The sequence below is a fragment of the Spinacia oleracea genome, chromosome 1 (assembly GCF_020520425.1).
Source record: "Spinacia oleracea cultivar Varoflay chromosome 1, BTI_SOV_V1, whole genome shotgun sequence".
NCBI classification, from domain to species: domain Eukaryota; kingdom Viridiplantae; phylum Streptophyta; class Magnoliopsida; order Caryophyllales; family Amaranthaceae; genus Spinacia; species Spinacia oleracea.
The window spans coordinates 53,645,612-53,664,811 of NC_079487.1; the positions used below are offsets into that span (position 1 = coordinate 53,645,612).

The window sequence follows — 19,200 nt, forward strand, 5'->3', positions numbered from 1 at the left end:
TGCATGTGCGAATAAAATGACGAGCACTTCTGGACAAATTTTTCAGCAAGCAGAGAGATTCTTTGCCCAGGCTTGGGCGCTAAAGATTTCGGCGCCCAGCTCTGGGCGCTGAAAATGGTTTCTGGGCGGATGTTTTTTGGTGCGCTAAATGCTTCTTTATTTTTCTTTTTAGACTAACTTTAGAGGCGCTTTTGCAAAGTTTCTTTTTTATTATTCACATTTTATTATTTTATTTTTTTTGCACTTTTCATTTGTTTCCTTTTTTTTTGTTTGTGACTCAAGACGGCTTGAAAGATGGGTTGAATGAGATAGAATAATTTGTATAGGTGTTGGTCAAGCATGAGGATTATATCTGCTAGGGCTCACAATTTGCAGCTTCGTGCTAGTGTCACGAGTTTACATCAACCAAGGCCAATGAGCAGCATGGGGACAGCTCAAGGGTATATCAACAGGATGTATCCACACAAGTTATATGGTCATTATGCTAATGGTGGTATAAGAGCAGGTTTTGGAAATAAGGGGTATGACGCACGTGTCAATGGCCGTGCGTGGTTTGCGGTTGACAACGAGTTCAAGAACAAGAGTCGAGGTAATGGTTTCTTGGGTTATGGCAATGAGAACATGGATGGGTTAAATGAGCTGAACAGGGACCCCAGAGTGAAGGCGTCTAAGAGAATAAGGATTGGAAAAGGTAGACATCGTAGAATTTTATGGTTTGGATTGGTTAACTCAATTCTTTTCCTTCGTTTACTTGGGTGGATTTCGCACTTTGGGAGGTACGGGCTAAGTATTTCATGGCTCTTTTCGCTCTCCCTTTTCTCTTTCTCTTTTTTCTTTTTTCTTGGGATTTCTCCCCAACATAAATCCTTCAATCAATTTTTTGTTTGGGCTAAAAGGTAGATGGTTGTGGTCTTTGAGTCACGAGGCGAGACTGAGTGAGCCTCGTTTGGTAGGCCTATAGTGGACTTTTAACTTTAGTAGGTCTAGGGTGGACCTTTAGATTTAGTGGGCCTAGGGTGGACCTTTTAAATTGTCTTACTTTGCAAGCGTATTTAGTCGTTTCTTAAAAGGTGCAAATAGCGTAGATTTAAAATGTTGTTTTTACCTTATTGAACTTTAACGAAAGAATTACATCGAAAATAATTTTTTTTGTTTCTTTTCAGATTCCAGTCACTGGGATTTAATTGGAAGTTGTGATTTAGACTCAAACTTTCATTAATCTTTCTGATTATAACCCGTGTATGAATACAAGGAGGTGGCCTAGACTCAAAATAATGACGTGGCGTAATCCTATAATACTTGACCAAGCGACTCTCAGACTTAGGCTAATTGGACCATAACTTTCGTTGGTTGACACTTTAGATTTTAACCCTTGGGTGTTCATTCGTCATGCGCCATTTTGCTTAATGTTGGCAAGGTGGTTAATTGGGGAGATCGAATTTTTATTTTTGCAAGACTAGAATCATTAGTGCGGCTTCTCTCTTAGTGTGTATTGCTTTACCCCAATGGTAGCCCTATTGGTATGCCGATTTGGGTATTTTCATGGTTGGTCATGTTGCATTCATGGAAAATCTTTTAGTCCGTACTTAATAGTATTTCAAGGAGTGAGTGACTCGAGAGGACTATGATAGTCGTGACCCAATGTGATTATAAGCCTTGAGGCCATTAATTTTTTCTTTGCTAATGGTGTTGACACCTTAGGTTCACTTTGGGGGTTGTGCGACTATGGGGGAATGATTTTCAGAATGTGACCATTTCCATTTTGCAAATACTATAATATATTCTTTTTATTGGTGAGAGAGTATTGAGGCCGTAGACTCTTAGCAAGGGATGACAATTACATAGGGGTGCTTGTTGATTTAAATGTTAGGAAGGGAGACTCAATATGGTTTAACATTTTAACTCGCAGAACGACACCAAGTATTAGGACCGATTCTATGGATAAGACAACTAAGACTTAGGATTTAGACTGTACTTTGGCATAGCCTAGTCTGGACTCGGATTTATTCATTTTCTATTTGAACATTCATTTTTTCTTGAAGACTTTATTCGAACATTATTTTTTGAATACTTCGCCCATGTGACATTCATAATTATTAGCATGTTTGGTTTTGATGCCGAGCATTGTCGTCGTAGGAGGCCTAACAACGACGCAAAGAGTTATTAATTTTTTACGAGTCGCTTTTGAAATCGAGTGCTTTTCTTACGCCCTCGTAGCAATTTTTTCGAAAAGTCTTTTTTTTTGCTACGTACATACTTTTTTATGTGCGGGCACCGAGGCTGCTGTGCCTGACCAAAAGGCCAGGCAGCAACTTCGGCGCCCAGAAGTGGGCGTGAGAAATTTTGGCGCCCAGCCAGGGGCGCTGAAAATGGGTCCCTGACTGGTACTCGTTTTCAGTTTTCGTCTACTTTCGTTTTTGCGACATTGATTTGCGTGCTTGCCTAATAACGTCCTTTACGCGTAACAGCGTTTGTGGGATTCGTTACAGGCCATCCCGAGCGTCGCTTATGTTGTGGCGATCATTCGGGTTCGCGGAACACGTGTTTCGGTATAACTCTTTGGCAAATTAGTCTATGAATGTTAGGGCAATTTTTAAGGTCGTTGGTTTTCTAGGATAGTTTGTCACACACAATCACATATTTCGCTACACATAACTACATTACAAACATGGATTTGAAAATTAAATATGCCACGTAGTTTATGATAGGCTTCTATGGGTAGTTTATTTGCGCCTGGCTTGGTACCGCTTCTATCGTAGATCCAACACATGCCCCGGTCGAGGTAGTGTCTTCAACAGACGAATTTCGCTCAAGAGGCCAACTCGCAAGTGCAGGCCAAGGGGGCATGCAGGCGAGAGGGACCTAATGGGCGAGCGATTGGGTTCGGGATAGGTGTACTACCTGCACAAGTACCAAGTGGGAAACATGCGCGGCGTAAGCACCCCCCTATTGGCGAAAAAAGGTATCCTTAGTCCCAACTCCCGAGGGAGCCGAGATTCGTTATGATGTTTTTCCCCTTCACATTAATATGCTGATTTTCAGGTCGTCCCAACTTGATGGGGAAATAAACGCGGGGTAGGATCGTTTCACCCTTCGGCTATTTTGATTACCTACAAGCACGAGTATTTCCTTCACTATCCCCAGTGGAGTCGCCACTGTGAGGGGGTCGAAAAAGCGCGAGGCTAATGCGTGACCTTGTCCCTCGTGGGTGTGACGATTCTTTTTATTCAATCAAGTGTAATTGGATTTCCTGTGAGTATACACCCAATTGACTAGTAATATAGGAGTCGCCATTCAGCTTTTAACAACAATGAGAAAAACTGACAAAACCCGGTTATCGTGACATAAAGGGAGTGCAATTATGTTTGACCACGACGGCCGTAGGTTCCCTTGTGATCCCTGGTGTGGGGATCTCTCAATATACACCCGCAAGGTAGAGATTGAGGGTTCGGGGGACTGTAACTACCGAGAGGAGTAATTCGCTCGTCGATAACTCCAGAGGCAGGATATCCTTACTAGCTCAGCATAAATAATTGAAGGGACATGCATTAACTATTAAACTAATCTGAGTTGATTTTAGCAATATGCAACATATAATACTAATTCGATCGTGATTATCTGATTTAAATAACATTAAGGGACCTAGCATGATAATCCGATTTCCCAAAAATATTACATTTGTTAGGCGTGATAGAACAATCATATTAGGTTAGTTTAACAGTTCATAAAAAGGGCGAGTAAAGCAGTTAAATCATCGAAAAGGGACACGTTACGACGCACCCTTGAGAGGTGCGTCACGGTTCTCAGAAAACTAACCACTTTGACCTTGCTATTTCTCCTTTTTATTTAACGAATCTCAATTATGGGACAGGATACGTTCTGTTCGATTTATGGATCGATTGCGACAGAACGCGTGAACAGTTTCGCAGCGAGAGGCTTAGGCTAAGGGGTTTAGAGTCAATACTCAGAATATATTATGTGTTGTTGTGTGTTCTTTCACGTCGAAACTAGGGGCCTATTTATAGGGAAGAGTTCGTGGAAAGATGGAATTGCAGAGTTCTAAGCCGCAAAGAATTAGGAAAAGAGACGTACCCAGGTAATTTCAGCGCCCAGGCCTGGGCGCCGAAGATTTCGGCGCCCAGAGCCAGGCGTTGAAAATAGGGTCTGGGCAGTTTTGTTTAGTCAGATTCGGATTCCTAAAGTCCGTAGAGTTTGAGATTAATTCGAGTCTTTTAGCGCGTATCAATTTTGTGACGGAATGCGTCTAGGCCCGTTACGAACTCTAGGCTCGTTAGGATTTTAATTAATACGTAACTCTTATTTCCGAATCCTATTAGGAATAGGATTCTCGCAGTTTTCTATCTCATTTAGGATTTATGTTGGAGTGCAACACCTAATTCTGACAGGTTTCTATCTTTTATGATTTGCCACTTTTAGAAGCTACCTTTTACGGCAATTACTATTTTTAGCAGGTTTCCATAAATAGCAGGTTTCGGGTGAAATGAAATGGGGAATCGAGATTCGCTTATTTTATAGGAGATGCGTTGTCAAGTGGAGTTTTTATGCTTTCATCATCGAACCTTTCCCTTGCGGGAACGGGGACAAAAGTAGGTGTCTACAGTTGTAATTTCACGATCTAGCTCCATGAGATATAGCATATCTAAGTGGAATGATCGAAGTCAATTAGTACTTGATTCGATCAATGATGAATCATAAAGACTTTTCCTATAATTTCTAAAACAAAATGCTCAACTACCACCAAACTAAACCAAATTCGTCAAAGCTATTGAAAAGTAATTTTTTTTTCAATTATATATATCTAAAGAGTTGCTAAACTCAGTGGGAGCTTAGTGTTTGTTATTCAACAAACTAAGGCCCAAGTCTAGATATATGTTTCATTGTGATTTATTCAAATGAGACACAAGGGTATTGTTTCTACCACGAATTTTTTGAGAACATAATGTTTGTTTGCTCGAAATAATGTCCTTTTGGAGATTCGTTTACAAAATGACAAGTGGGAGAAAATAGACCTCGAAAGTCTTCGAGGCGAACAACAAACATAAACGGACATTCTGGAGGCTTTTCGAAGTGCTTCAGAAAATCCGAACTTATTCTTTAAGGACTTTAGAAGTGGTTTTAAAGAATAGACATCTCTTAGAAGACTTCACAAGTGCTTCAAGGAGAAACAGGATATTCAAAGGACTTTCAAGTGGCTATTGATATTCTATTGTTTGATGTTCTATACCCAAGTAGGCATAGAGTTCAAGTCACTGAAACTATGAGATTCTTCTATTAGATGGTGAAGAATCATGGAGTTCAGGTCACTGAAGCTATGCGATTCTTCTATTAGATAATGAAGAAACCTACAACTTACAGTCAAACTATTATCATGTAGATTAATGAGTTTGTGACCTGTAAGAAAGCTATGACGAAACCCAGATTCCCTAAAATGGTTAGAGGCCATATATAGACTCAAATGTTTTAAATGGTTAGAGGCCATAAAACATAACCAATGTTTTGATGACAAAATTGAAATTTTGTTGATTTGCAAGAATGGGTTAACACCTATTGGTTGCAAATTGGTTTTAAGGATAAAAACAATCAAACAAGAAATTGTGTTCACACACAAAGCTAGATTAGTTGCTAAAGGTTACAAGCAAATTCACGGTGTGGATTATGTTGAAACCTCATGCAAAATCGTAATGCTTAAGTCTATAATTCAAGCAATAATTGCATATTGGTACATATGGCAATTGAATGACAAAACGTATTCCTCAGTCAAATGTTGGAAGAAACTATGTACATGGTATGTCATAGGATTTGTGGATCCAAATAAATACTTGAAAAGGAAAGCTATCTTATGAAATCTAAGTACAGATTTAAGCAAGCAATTGGGAATTGGAATTGTATTTTAGTGAAGCTAATAAGTATTTTAGTTTCATAAAATGTACATAATTCTTATAGATATATAAGAAGTTTAGTGGGAGTACGTAAAACTTAATTGGTCCTATGTGTATCACACACATATCTCTCTATTGTGAAATAACATTCAAATGCTAATGACTTAGATTTGAAATTATTCATCAATGATGGACCATGGCGAAACTTAGTACATACTGGGTATTAAGATCTATTTACAAAGATCTTATGATATTGTTTTAGATTAAGTAATGGCATTTACTAAATCAGACACGAAAGACTCCATTGGAGATATTCGACCCATATGAATAAATCTAAGTAAGGAATGTTTGAACTATGTATAAGCATTTACTAAGTTAAACATCAAAGAGTCTAAATGAGATTCTTAACCTATATTATATTCCAAAGAATTTAGCTGGAATTAGTATCTAATGAAACTAGATGAGCTAAAATTACATGAATAGAATTCAATTGGGAATTATTCTGCAAAAGAATTTATCATGTATGATATAATATGAGGATCGCCAAAAATGTATCGTATGGCTTTAGGCATGACGAACATATACCAGTCTCTATTAATCTAAGTGAAGATCAACTAAATTGAGATCAAGAAAAACTTATGGTACTTGAAAAGGTACATAGGAATAGTTCTTGATTCAAGGAAATAAAGATATGCTAAATATTGATGCTACACGCATAAACACTGGCAAAGGATCAAGAAAGATCCCTTTGAAGTTAACCATTGACAAGGACGAGCTATAGAGCATTGTGTTTTGAAATGGCAACATGGATTGGAGACCATGAGTTGTTGCGTGGGAAATTAAATTTTAATTTCTATGTTCTAAGATACAGCTGGAAAGTCTTCCACATATATGTGAACTGCTTGGATAAGCAAATCCAAACAAAGCATCACTAGCAACCTATACAGTTGAAGTAAAAGTAATTATTGCCTAAGAAGCAATGAAACAGGGTTGTTTAAGTTAAAGAGTTCTTCACTGAACTTGGGTAGATCACATGTCTGCTGACTTGATGGTTCTTCATTGCAAAATGCGTAGAACCACCCTTGTAGCTAGAAAGAATAGATCAAAAACTAAACAAACTCAAAAGATCTTATCATCCTATCTCGAAAAGACATTCGATGAAAAGGGTATTAAGATTGGCAAAGCATGATAACTAAACCTATGCAACAAGTGAGAAGCAACACTCACATTGTAGCACTGGAAATCAAGCATAGCTTTGAATTCCATGAACTGTTTTAAAGATGGGTTTGAGGCCCATGGTTGTAAAACATTGGGGTTGAACATTTATCATATATGAAATGCATTTTCATATTCCATTTAATCTTGGTTTAGTATTAAATGATGAGTCCCTTTAATTTGACGATATATTCAAGATAGACTGTCAGGACCAGTCCTGTGACTAAGAAATGTCTATCAAGTGAACTTGAATGTCAAAAGTAGAAAATGGTCCCTGGTCGGAGTTTTCTATAAAGATGGACGCATAGAAAACGTTAGACGACTAGAATGCAAGATGACTAGTAGTTCTGTTTCTTGAACTATGTGGACATGGCAATGTCGTAATCATTTTCATAGATACTTACTTTGGGAAGACTAGTATCGGACAGACCTATGAAACTTTGCTGTAAGAGATGAAAATCTGTCATAAGTAAATTTCATTAAAATTATTAGACACTAAATCCTTAACACCTGAGTGATTTGAGATTACTTGTTTGAGAACTGGTTACTTTGACGTTGACCAACCGTCGCACCGTAAAAGGAGGCTATAAAGGCAACGCTCAGGTAATCACCTATCAAACGAAGTCTAATCTCAAGATCGCAAGATTGGGATTGTCCTCCCATAAATCGGGATGAGATGCTTAAAAGTTGTACAAGGCCACTCGGAGAGCTAGAAACTGTGAAATGCATGGCCGTGCTCGGATGAATCATAGGCTATGCTTATCTGTTTATTTGATCAGTTGAACTCTGAAACCGAGAAACACCTCTGGACATAATAAGCATGACAACTCTTACCTTATGTTCAAGAGCAAGCATCGAGCGACAAAGGAATTAGGAAATGCACACTTGTCCCTAAGGACAAGTGGGAGACTGAAGGAAATAATGCCCTTGGTCCATGTATGCATATAATATTAAGTCTAATAAATGCGGTTCATTATTAATTAACAAGTTAATAATTCAGTGAGATCAAGTGAGATGAATGCCTAGCTAGAGGCCGCTTCAGTTAAAGTGAAATTAATGATATTAATCCACAGCTTACTCTTGACTGAACCCGTAGGGTCACACAAATAGTACGTAAACGGATCAAGTATTTAATGGCATTAAATACTCTATCTATGGATATTCGGAATCGACGGATCTTGGTTTCAGTGGGAGCTGAGATCGTCACAAGCAAGTGAATACTCCGGAAACGATGATAATGCCGGAAACGGAAATATGGATCGTATCGGAAATATAAATATTATCCAAGTCGTAGATGTTGCCGGAAACGGAAACATGGTACGTATCGGAAAATATTATCGGAAATGGAAATATTGCCGGAATCGGAAATATTGCCGGAAACGGAAATATTGTCAGAATCGGAAATATTATCGGAATCGGAAAATAATTCCGGAAACGGAAATATTAAATATTTGTTCGAAACGGAAATTAATTCCGCAATCGGAAATATTAAATATTGTTCGTATCGGAAATGAATTCCGGAACCGGGAATTTAATCGGAAGCGTATCGTACGAATTAGCATCGGACGAGGCCTGCCGGACGAAGGCCCAGCACGAAGCCGGGCCATCGCCCAGCAAGCAAGACGCACGCCAACACGCACAGCCCATGGCAGCGCCAGGCCAACCGCAAGGCAGGCTGAGCGCGCCAAGGCATGGCTGCGTAGCGTGGGCTGCGTAGCGTGGGCCAAGCGCACGCGCATGGGCGGCCCTCGTGGCTGCCGTGCATGTGTGTGTTTGTGTCCATGCACAATTCCTAAATCTATTAGGATTTGGTGTATGATTAAATTCCTATTCCTAAAAGGATTATTTAATTAATTAGAGTCCTTGTAGGATTCTAAGTTTAATTAAATCGTATCCTACTAGGATTCCAATTCCCTTTCCAAACCTCTATAAATAAAGGCCTAGGGTCATAATTTATGCACATGGGATTGAAGTATTCAAAGGGTAAGTTTTGAAAGAAAAATAAGCCAAACACTTGCAAACACTTAACCGAATTTCCTAGTAACCTTAAGGGCGATTCTAGTTGGTCTAACTTGAGGCGGATCCGGACGTACTGTGGACTATCTACGGAGGGACGACATTTGGAGTCCTAAAGGCTTGTTCTTGTTCGGTTCGGGCGCAGCTAGGGAGGGCACGCTACAAAGTGTATGCTCCTAAATTATGCTAAATGATTATGTGTAAATAATATGTTTCCTGGCATTAAGGTTTTTCCGCATGATTTATGTTTTGTCATATGTATCATAACCTATCACACCGCAAGGCAGGCCCAGCGCGCGCCTAGGCTGTAGCGCGCTCGCGTGGGCTTCGTGGCTACGTGGGCTTTGCGCGGGCATGGCCTGCGCGCATGCGGGTCATGCTCGTGTGAGTGTTTGTGCTTTCGTACGAAACCTAAATTCGTTTAATAATTAAATTCCTATTCCTAATGGATAAATTAATTAATAGAGTTTTAATTAGATTCTAGTTAATTAATTCGTTTCCTATTAGGATACCAATACCTTTTCCATACCCTATAAATAGGTGATTAATTCTCACAATTTATAACGAGTTTTAAGTATTCAAAAAGGAGAGAATTTTAAGCAAAAAAATTCAGTCACTTATTTGCCCTCAAATCAGCCGAAAACAATAGTACCTTAAGGGCGATTCTAGTTAGTCAAACTTAAGGCAGATCCGGACGTGCTGTGGACTTTCTACGGAGGGACGACACTTCGAGTCCTAAAGACTTGTTCTTGTTCGGTTCGGGCGCAGCAAGGGAGGGCACGCTACAAAGAGTATGCATCCTAATTATGCTAATTGTTATGTGGCAATTAATTTGTATTCCTGGCTTTAATGGTTTTTCTGCATGATTTATATTCAGTTATATGTATCATAACCTAACAAACAAAACATATGGCTGAGTAACACGTGGACGATAAAGAAGCCGTAATTAAAATTTCAAAAAGTAATCAGGGTATAATTAAGTAATAAATTAGAAGGAAGAGGTACTCCCTGAGAAAGAGGATGAAATTTATCACCGGAGGTAGCGAGGTCCATCAAAACGCAACTCTTGTCTATGGAGTTCGAATAGCCACCCCTTTGAATGACCTTAGCACATCTGACCTCCGAAATACCAACCCAAGATCCAAGAGGAATTTGTGAAGCAGAGGAGTATTTCGAGATCCCACTAAGATCTTGTGTCCATGCCGGATTTACACCGATTGTTACTGGCTTCCGGCGATTCGGCCGCCGATTTGACATAGTCGCAGAACTTAGCCCCAAAATAATACCTAAATATATAAACAATTTGAGGCAATTACATCTCGCTGGAAGCTTTATACTAAAATTACAGGTGGGAAATTTGTCTTTTATGAGGAAAAAGAAAGGAAGACTTGGAATTTGCTTGGAATAAGACGAAAGAGTAGATCTTGAGGAGGAGGAAGCTAGCTATGGGGTCTGGAGGTTTCTTAGGGGTTTTCTTTTTCTTCATTTTCTCTCACTAGAGATGGGCCACTCGTCAACCTCTGTTTTTTTATGTTAATGATATTCCACATGTTTTTTATTTATTCAAATGTGGAAAAGAGATTCCTGGTGTATTTTCATTCTGATAGTAAAGGTCACGTTTGTGATTGATGACATGGAGCCACTTTAATACTCCATCCGTTTTTTAATATTCACAACACTTATAATATGAATGTTTATGGGTAGTATATGAAAATAAATACATTAATATGCAAGTGAGGTAAATTGTGATATTCTAATTGATTATGTACGAGAAAAATAATAAAGAATTTGTTTTTTCTTGAAATACCCCTAGGTTTATTGTTTGATTGTCACATGAGTAGTACCTAACATCAATTCCTTTTCTATTGAATAAGATATTAGAATGTGTAATTTTCGGTGAATTTTAATTGAAGGAATTTGAAGGAACATTCAAGTATGAAACCCCTCAAAGATTACTCCTTTTTGTATATTTCCTAGTTTATGTGAGTATGAACTCACATAAACATCATGGGATTATTGAAAAACTTGAAGATTAGAAGCATAAAAAGTAGAAAATATAGAGATTAGGGCCTCAAAATTACCTAGATTTTCTAGGTTGGTTTTTTCTTGAAATATCCCTTAGGTTTAACGAAACGCACGACATACCCTCAACTTTTCATAATGCGCCAAATACCCTCGAGTTCTAGCTTTGAAAAACCATTAGCCTCCAACTAGGAAACCTAATCTCTAGGAGCATCATTCAAACTTCATGCATCTAAAATCGCCGATTTAGGGTCTTTTAGGAGTGCCACTCCATTTGATTCAAAGCCCTTAAACACGCCTCACGCACAAATGCCAAATTCAAAAGTCCAACAACGTCATAATGCCGGATTTTCTAGTCCAAATTTCAAGTTTCCAAATTCAAAATTCAAAATTCAAAACTCAATCCAACGACAGCATAATGCCTGATTTTCTAGTCCAAATTTCAAAATTCAAATACCAAATTCAATCCAATGGCGTCATAATGCCGGATTTCCAACTCAAGCATTCAAACCTCCAATCACATGTTCGAAACCTCCAACTCAAGCATTCAACTCAAGAATGATGAAATCGACGTAGTGCACTACGAATGCGCCTGCAACATTTGGAATGAATGCATAGCCAAGAAAATCATCCCTTGGAGCATCATAGACGATGAAGAAGAAGAAGAGATAGACCAGTTTGGTCCTCAGATAAACAACAAAACAACCAAAACTGCAAGAGTCAGATATTATGTGAAATTGTGGAGAAAAATCCCCACTCCTCATGAAACCAATCACACTACTCCCCACAGGAGATGAAATCAAGAGAGCCAGTGAAGAAATAGCCAAAGAGCCACAATCAATTGGTCTGTCTATGGTATAAAGTCAACCACACTAACACAGGGAATCCAAAAGCTATCATTTTCAAAACTCATATATGGGAGTCATCCAACCCATATTAGACGAATGATAATCTTGACAATGTTTTCTTTTCATCCAGGTAATTTAAGATAAATACACGTGGTTCTTTATCAAATTATAGAGTTTTTTGTTATACACGTTTTAAAATTTGTCCTTAGAAAGGGTATGTGGCTAGTTAAATGGACCCAAAAACCACATTTGGAGTCCAACTATATGGTTAGACCCAACAAATGAAGGCCCATAAAGAAGAGAAAAGTCAGCCCAAGATGAGCGTAGCCCGAAAGGGGTAAAATCCCATGAGCAAAGACTCTACGCTATCCTCACTACTGGATTGAACATGCGGGTTAAGTCAAGGACAAAGAAAGCTGACGTGACCACAAATTGCCAAATGGCCGGTTTTTCCTCCACATTATGGCAGTTAAAGGAAGTAACTCTCACTTTCCATTAACCACACTTCAACCGCAACAAGGAAGGAGTATAAATAGGGATTAAACGGTAGAAGAAGGATATCATCAACCATCAACAACACAAAAACATTTCTAAATTTCTTAGCTTTTCTTAGCTTTTATCCTTAGCAGTAGTTAGCTCTAGGCTTATTAGTCTAGCAATAGCATAGCGTACTTCATAGCGTTCTCTTTGTATTGAAGAACTCAAGGTTTGTCAGCTCCAGTGTACCCTTCTAAACATTCAACCATGGAGGTATCAATCTTCGTGATTTAAAGGTCGTCTGTTTTTCATTACATATCAAACAATGATATTTATTATCTTTGTTTGTTGCTAATCTCATACTTTTCATTCCGCATTATTACTCACTAATTGGGTTCAAATTGGTGGTTTCTTACGAAATTACTCGTTCACGAGTGAGGCTTCCACGTAAAGAGGTCAACCGTCCCTATGGGAAGTACCTTTTGGGACCTTGATCAACCTACAAGATAAGGTGCTATTGCTTGTTCTTTTATAGTGGGAACATGATCATTATGCTTTATGGTCTATTTGTAACAGAACTAAGCTTTTTTTTAAATAGCTTTGATGAATTTTTTGCTCGAGTGCTAAGTTTGTTTTATTCTAGTGTAGTAGAAAATCATTTCATCTCATTTCTCTAATTTTTATTTTGTTTGTTAGTGTTGCTTGGGGAAGTTTGATTTATAACCTTCCTCAATTCTTTCTTTCTTACTTACGGAGTAAAAGTTGAAGTTGGAAATTATACTTGTACAAGGCAATGCATGTTTCAACTAGAAAAGTAAGAAGGTCAAAATAAGGAAAGAAAACTGAAGTTTCCAACACCATTCATAATATTAAGGGTCAAAACAACTTTCCTTTTTTCCACAGAGCAAATCACAACAACAACCAAATCATAACATCACAGTGTATACAACACCATAAATGGACTCGAAAACCACATTTGGAGTCCAATTATACGGTTAGACCCAACAAATGAAGGCCCATAAAGAAGAGAAAAGTCAGCCCAAGAGCCAAGACTCTACGCCATCCTCACTACTAGATTGAACACGCGGATTAAGTCAAAGAAAGCTGACGTGACCACGAATTGCCAAATGGCCGATTTTTCCTCCACATATTATGGCAGTTAAAGGAAGTAACTCTCACTTTCCGTTAACCACAGTTCAACTGCAACAAGGAAGGAGTATAAATAGGGATTAAATGATAGAAGAAGGATATCATCAACTATCAATAACACAAAAACATTTCTAAATTTCTTAGTTTTTCTTAGGTTTTAGCCTTATCGGGCGAGGCTTATTAGTCTAGCAATAGCATATCGTTCTTCATAGCGTTCTCTATGTATTGAAGAACTCAAGGTTTGTCAGTTCCAGTGTACCCTTCTAATCATTCAACCATGGAGGTATCAATCCTCGTGATTTAATGGTTGTCCAGTTTTCATTACATATCAACCAATGATATTTATTGTCTTTGTTTGTTGCGAATCTCAAAATTTTCATTTTGCATTTCACTAATTGAGTTCAAATTGGTGGTTTCTTACGAAATTATTCGTTTACGAGTGAGGCCTCCGCGTAAAGAGGTCAACCGTCCCTAAGGGAAGTACCTCTTGGGACCTTGATCAACCTACAAGATAAGGTGCTATTGCTTGTTCTTTTATAGCGTGAACATGATCATTATGCTTTGTGGTCTATTTGTAACGGAGCTAAGCTTTTTTTTAATAGCTTTGTAGAATTGTTTGCTTGAGGGCTAAGTTAGTTTTATTCTAGTTTAGTAGAAAGTCATTTTCATCTCATTTCTCTATTTTTATTTTTTTTGTTAGTGTTGCTTGGGGAAGTTTGATTTATAACTTTCCTCAATTCTTTCTTTCTTACTTAAAAGTTAGAAGTTGGAAATTATACTTGTACAAGACAATGCATGTTTCAACTTTCAACTAGAAAAAGTAAAAAGGTCAAAATGAGGCAGCAAAACTGAAGTTTCCAACACCATTCATAATAATTAAGGGTCAAAACAACTTTCCTTTTTTCCACAGAGCAAATCACAACAACAACAAAATCATAACATCAGAGTGTATACAACGCCATAAAAGTGTGCACCCACTTCCTTCCTCCATCCTTTCTCCTCTGTTTTTCTCTCTCATACTGTCCTACAATACCAAAAATGGGGAACCTCTGTACATGCCTATCCTACCAAGATATACCTAACAAAAGGCAAAACCCAAAAGGGCTATACAATCGATCAAGCTCAGCCCCCGCCACCGGAAGCAACCGGTGGTCGAGGATGAAGTCGTCGTCTAAGAAAGAGACTTTCAAATTTGATGACCCTGTTTTACATCAACAAGCACTAGCAGCGGCGGCAATTATTCTTCAACAGCAGCGGAATGGGGGTTCGTCTTTGCCTTTTGATCGATCAACTTCGCTTCGATACCCACTTTCTAATGGGACTTCTAAGAATAGTGGTAATAAAAATGGTGCTGTTACTTTGCCTCGAAGTTCTAGTACTCGTGCTCGTTCTCTTACTGATCCTCTTCTTCAACCTCATCAGCTTCTTAATCAGGTTCCTTTTCCTCTAATTTTGTATTATTTTTTTAAATTTAATTGTGGGATTTTATTGTTTGATTGTCACATGAGTAGTACCTAACATCAATTCCTTTTCTATTGAACAAGATATTAGAATGTGTTATTTTCGCTGAATTTTAATTGAAATGAAAAGGTCATTTTTGGTTTGTTGTTTATTAAATTAGTTGCCTTAAAAAACCGTATTCAATTAGCCTTTGGTCAATTGTCATTTTTGTATTACAATGTGATTAATTCGTGAATGTCAGATAGCATAGTTTATAATTAAAATCTTGAGAACCTAATATCGAATCATGTTAATAATATAATAGGATTTCTTCAAATTTTAGTTGTTAATAAATTGTTACCAGAATTAAACAGTGTTAGTTTACTTAATCACTCCTGTTAATAAAGAGTAGTTTGGGTTGGGGAAGCAAAAAAGAGAATGATAATCAATGTTTGTTAAATGGCGGATCAAGTTTGTTATGTCTGAACCAAGTTTATCAAATTCAGCTGCCACCCTTTCTTCGAAATTGCCTACCCTTTAATTTTCAACAACAAGAAAAAGAGTTATTTTTATAAAAAAAAAAAAATAAAAAAAAATTGGAAGAAATAATTTTTTGGGACCCTTGTATATGTTTTATGTGTTGTTTATAAGTTCTACTTTTTGTCCGAGAATAATATGATGATGATTTTTATTTTTAGTTTTTTTGATAATGATGTTGATGGAAATATAAAGCTTTGTAATGATATAACTTTATCAATAAATTATAATTGAATAAAATTAAAAACTGTTGAAAATCTGGAAAGCGCCTACATTAAGTGCAAAAGAGTGTACCTTGTTGAATGGTCCCAACTTCTAACTGTTACCCTTCTTCCAGGTGCTTGGTTAATGGTTAGGTACAATAAGTTGTACACATCCTATATATTTATTTGCCTGATCTAGGTTCAAGGGTTGCATGTGGGATGGGTAGTTTATTTATGTGATCAGTTGTGGGATGTTTCATAATTCTTTTCTATTTGTTTTTCTGATGGTGGGGTGACGCCGGGCCGGGCCACGGACAGTGAAGAGGGGGACCAATTAAGAGCTAATTATTTCCCTCTTGTGCTGTTTTTGTGTAATTATTGATCTAGATCAGACTGGAAGTAGAAGTGTTTTGGGAAAGTTGTTTGTAGAATGATATAACATACAACTACACAACAATGAAGAATGTTTCATCATTAACATAATTTCCGTTTTTGTTTGTTTGCCAATCTAAGAACTGAACTAGGCTCTTAAAGGAAAATGTTGCCTTGCTTGTTACATATTATTTACACCAAGGCTCTCAATGTCAAACGATTACCATGCATGAATGGGTAAAGTACTCGAGGTTTGGATTAGAAATAAGTAAAAGGATAAATAAGTACAATGATAAATAAGTTCTGATAAAAGCCAATGAATTTTGGTAAGGGATAATAAGTTGAGATAATAGTTATTCAAAACAAAACCTTATGTTGGTTTACTAATTTTTTATGGCAGGATGGAGAACTTGATGGCGTAGAAAGTAATTATTTTGTGCTTGTCCATGGAGGTGGGTTTGGTGCATGGTGTTGGTACAAGACAATTGCACTGCTAGAAGAAAGTGGATATAAGGTTACAGCCATAGACTTAACTGGTTCTGGAATTCATTCATCTGATACGAACGGAATTACAAGTCTCTCACAATACGTAAAGCCACTTACTGACTTTCTCGAGAAACTTGCTGATGCAGAAAAGGTTAGGTTATTTCTTTATGTTAAGTATGTTGGAGTTTATATCTCAGTATCTAATTTCAGTCTAGATTCCAATGCAATTCCTGTTTAGACATCATTTCTGTTGTTCCAAAATATACACTCTGCACTAAAAATCAGCAGGAAATCAAATTAGGTTAGAAAACAGGCAGGGTAGATTCATATGGAAAAGACCCTTAATTTCTGTTGAATATTTTGATTAGCCATACCAAGTTGTTCAAATCTTTTCTATTCTTCTCCCCTTGTTCCGTAATGCAGGTGATTTTGGTTGGACATGATTTTGGTGGTGCGTGCATATCATATGCCATGGAATTATTCCCGTCTAAAGTGTCAAAAGCTGTTTTCATTGCTGCAACAATGTTGACTAATGGACAAAGTGCTCTTGATATCTTCTCACACCAGGTTTGCTCCTGATTTCTTTGTATGGACAAAGTAAATGTTTGCTAATTAGTTGAGCCATAAAAAGGAAACGAATGACACTTCCCAGCTTAACCCATTTTAATTTATTTTCCAGTAGTAGTGGCATTCCTTACGATTTTCATTTTGTGTCTCAAGAGGCTACTACCTGCTGTTGTTTAGGGGGTTCAGTTTAAAATATATGCTTCAGGGCTGTAACATAAAAATAATAAAAAATAAAGAAAAAGTGATGAACAAAAATTGGTCTACTGCACTGTATACCTTATTTCTGATTTGAGCAAATTTGCGGTAGTACATTCTATCACTCTGATGGTTTTTCAAGACTTCAACCACACCCAAGCTTAGCGCACAAGGGCTGTGCAGCTGCTCGGAACAAAATTTATCTCTTTACCCATTCTAGATATAGCAAGTTTGAGTTAGATTGTAAACTAGTACTTTGCCCATAAGGCTGGACTGACTGGGAATAGAAACCCGTTTGATGTTTTTATACTTCAGCATTGCATGTTTTTCCCCATTGGCTTAATGTGTAGAATTACATCAAAGACTTTTAAAGCAACCTAAGAAGGAAAGGGGATAGAACTCAAAAGTTCCTGCAAACCACCTAGGAGAGTGTTTTTTTCTTACAACATTATTCGTGTTTGTATCAGGAAGAGGACAAGGACCTAATGAAGCAGGCTCAAGTTTTCGTTTATGCAAATGGAAACAATAATCCTCCAACTGCTATTGATCTTGATAAGTCAATGCTGAAGGAGTTGTTATTTAATCAAAGCCCTACTAAGGTAAATTATATATCCCACTCCTGGTTTTAAAATTTTCTTGATTGATCATAAACCTCAACCACATTTGTCTGGACTCTGGAGGCTATTCTTACTACCAAATCAACAGACAAACTACTTTTGTTTTTTCTTTAGACGACGACACATTCAAAGGGTCAGTCACATTTTTCCTTTTCTTGGTGATCATGGTTATTCCTGAGAGCTTAAGAAGGATGAATTGTTGACACTATGTGACAAGTTTAGTTGCTGACTTGCAAAAACTATTAGCACTGGAACTGAAATGAACAAAAAATAACACGACAAAGGGAAATTTATCTTGAATTGTTCAGTTTATATCTTCAAAGTATACCTGTGTCACTGAACCGGTTGTCTTCTTTGTGTAGGACGTTGCACTGGCATCTGTGTCAATGAGGCCAATACCATTTGCACCTGTTTTGGAGAAGCTGTGTCTGTTAGATAAGAACTATGGTTCTGTACGGCGGTTTTACATAGAAACTACAGAAGATAATGCGATACCAATCGCTTCACAAGAACAAATGACGAAAGCGGCCCCTCCTGAACAGGTCTTCCGACTCAAAGGAGCAGACCATTCACCATTCTTTTCAAAGCCACAAGCTTTACACAGACTCTTTGTTGAGATTTCAAAAGTTCCTCAAGTTTGTGAATCCTTTCTTGGTAATGCTAATTTGAAGTGACATTTCTCTAATGACATTGCCTCATTTGCACATTAAATAATGAATAGTTGTGGTGTTCAGAATGTATAGATGGCTATTCAGGGAGCTTTTATGTAGCTCTACCTTTAAATTTTGCTGAAACAGTCCTCTGACAATATCGAGTGTTTTGGTTTAAGTGATGGTCACCAATGTAGTAGTAGGCCCAATGCTTAAATGAGTGAGAGATGAAAGGTTAATTCTAAAAGATTTGTTAATAATGCTAATATAGCTCCGTGTGATTTCCCTAACATGAGAACTATTATTTTCAAGGGATGTGAATGTGACGGGGGGTCTTTTACCTACCCGCAAACCAAATCGATTAACTACGACCTCCTTTGTACTTCAAGTCGATTGTTGTCGTCCTCTCAATTTATAACGTTTACTAAAGTAATAGTCGCTGAGATCATTACTGTCCACATGACAGCCTCGCAAGAAAGATTTCCCGCCAAAATCTAAAGCTAATG

The 19,200-nt window shown here is 37.6% G+C and overlaps 1 protein-coding gene across 1 annotated transcript; it reads left to right on the forward strand.

The window, feature by feature from the left end:
* Window positions 1–14,480: 14,480 nt before the first annotated feature.
* On the forward strand, window positions 14,481–18,876 carry LOC110777260 (putative methylesterase 11, chloroplastic). Its single transcript, XM_021981864.2, has 5 exons — window positions 14,481–15,061; window positions 16,580–16,816; window positions 17,089–17,232; window positions 17,895–18,026; window positions 18,407–18,876. The coding sequence occupies exons 1-5, from the start codon at window positions 14,666–14,668 to the stop codon at window positions 18,716–18,718; spliced, it is 1,221 nt and encodes a 406-aa protein (XP_021837556.1). The 5' UTR covers window positions 14,481–14,665; the 3' UTR covers window positions 18,719–18,876.
* The last annotated feature ends 324 nt before the right edge of the window (window positions 18,877–19,200 follow it).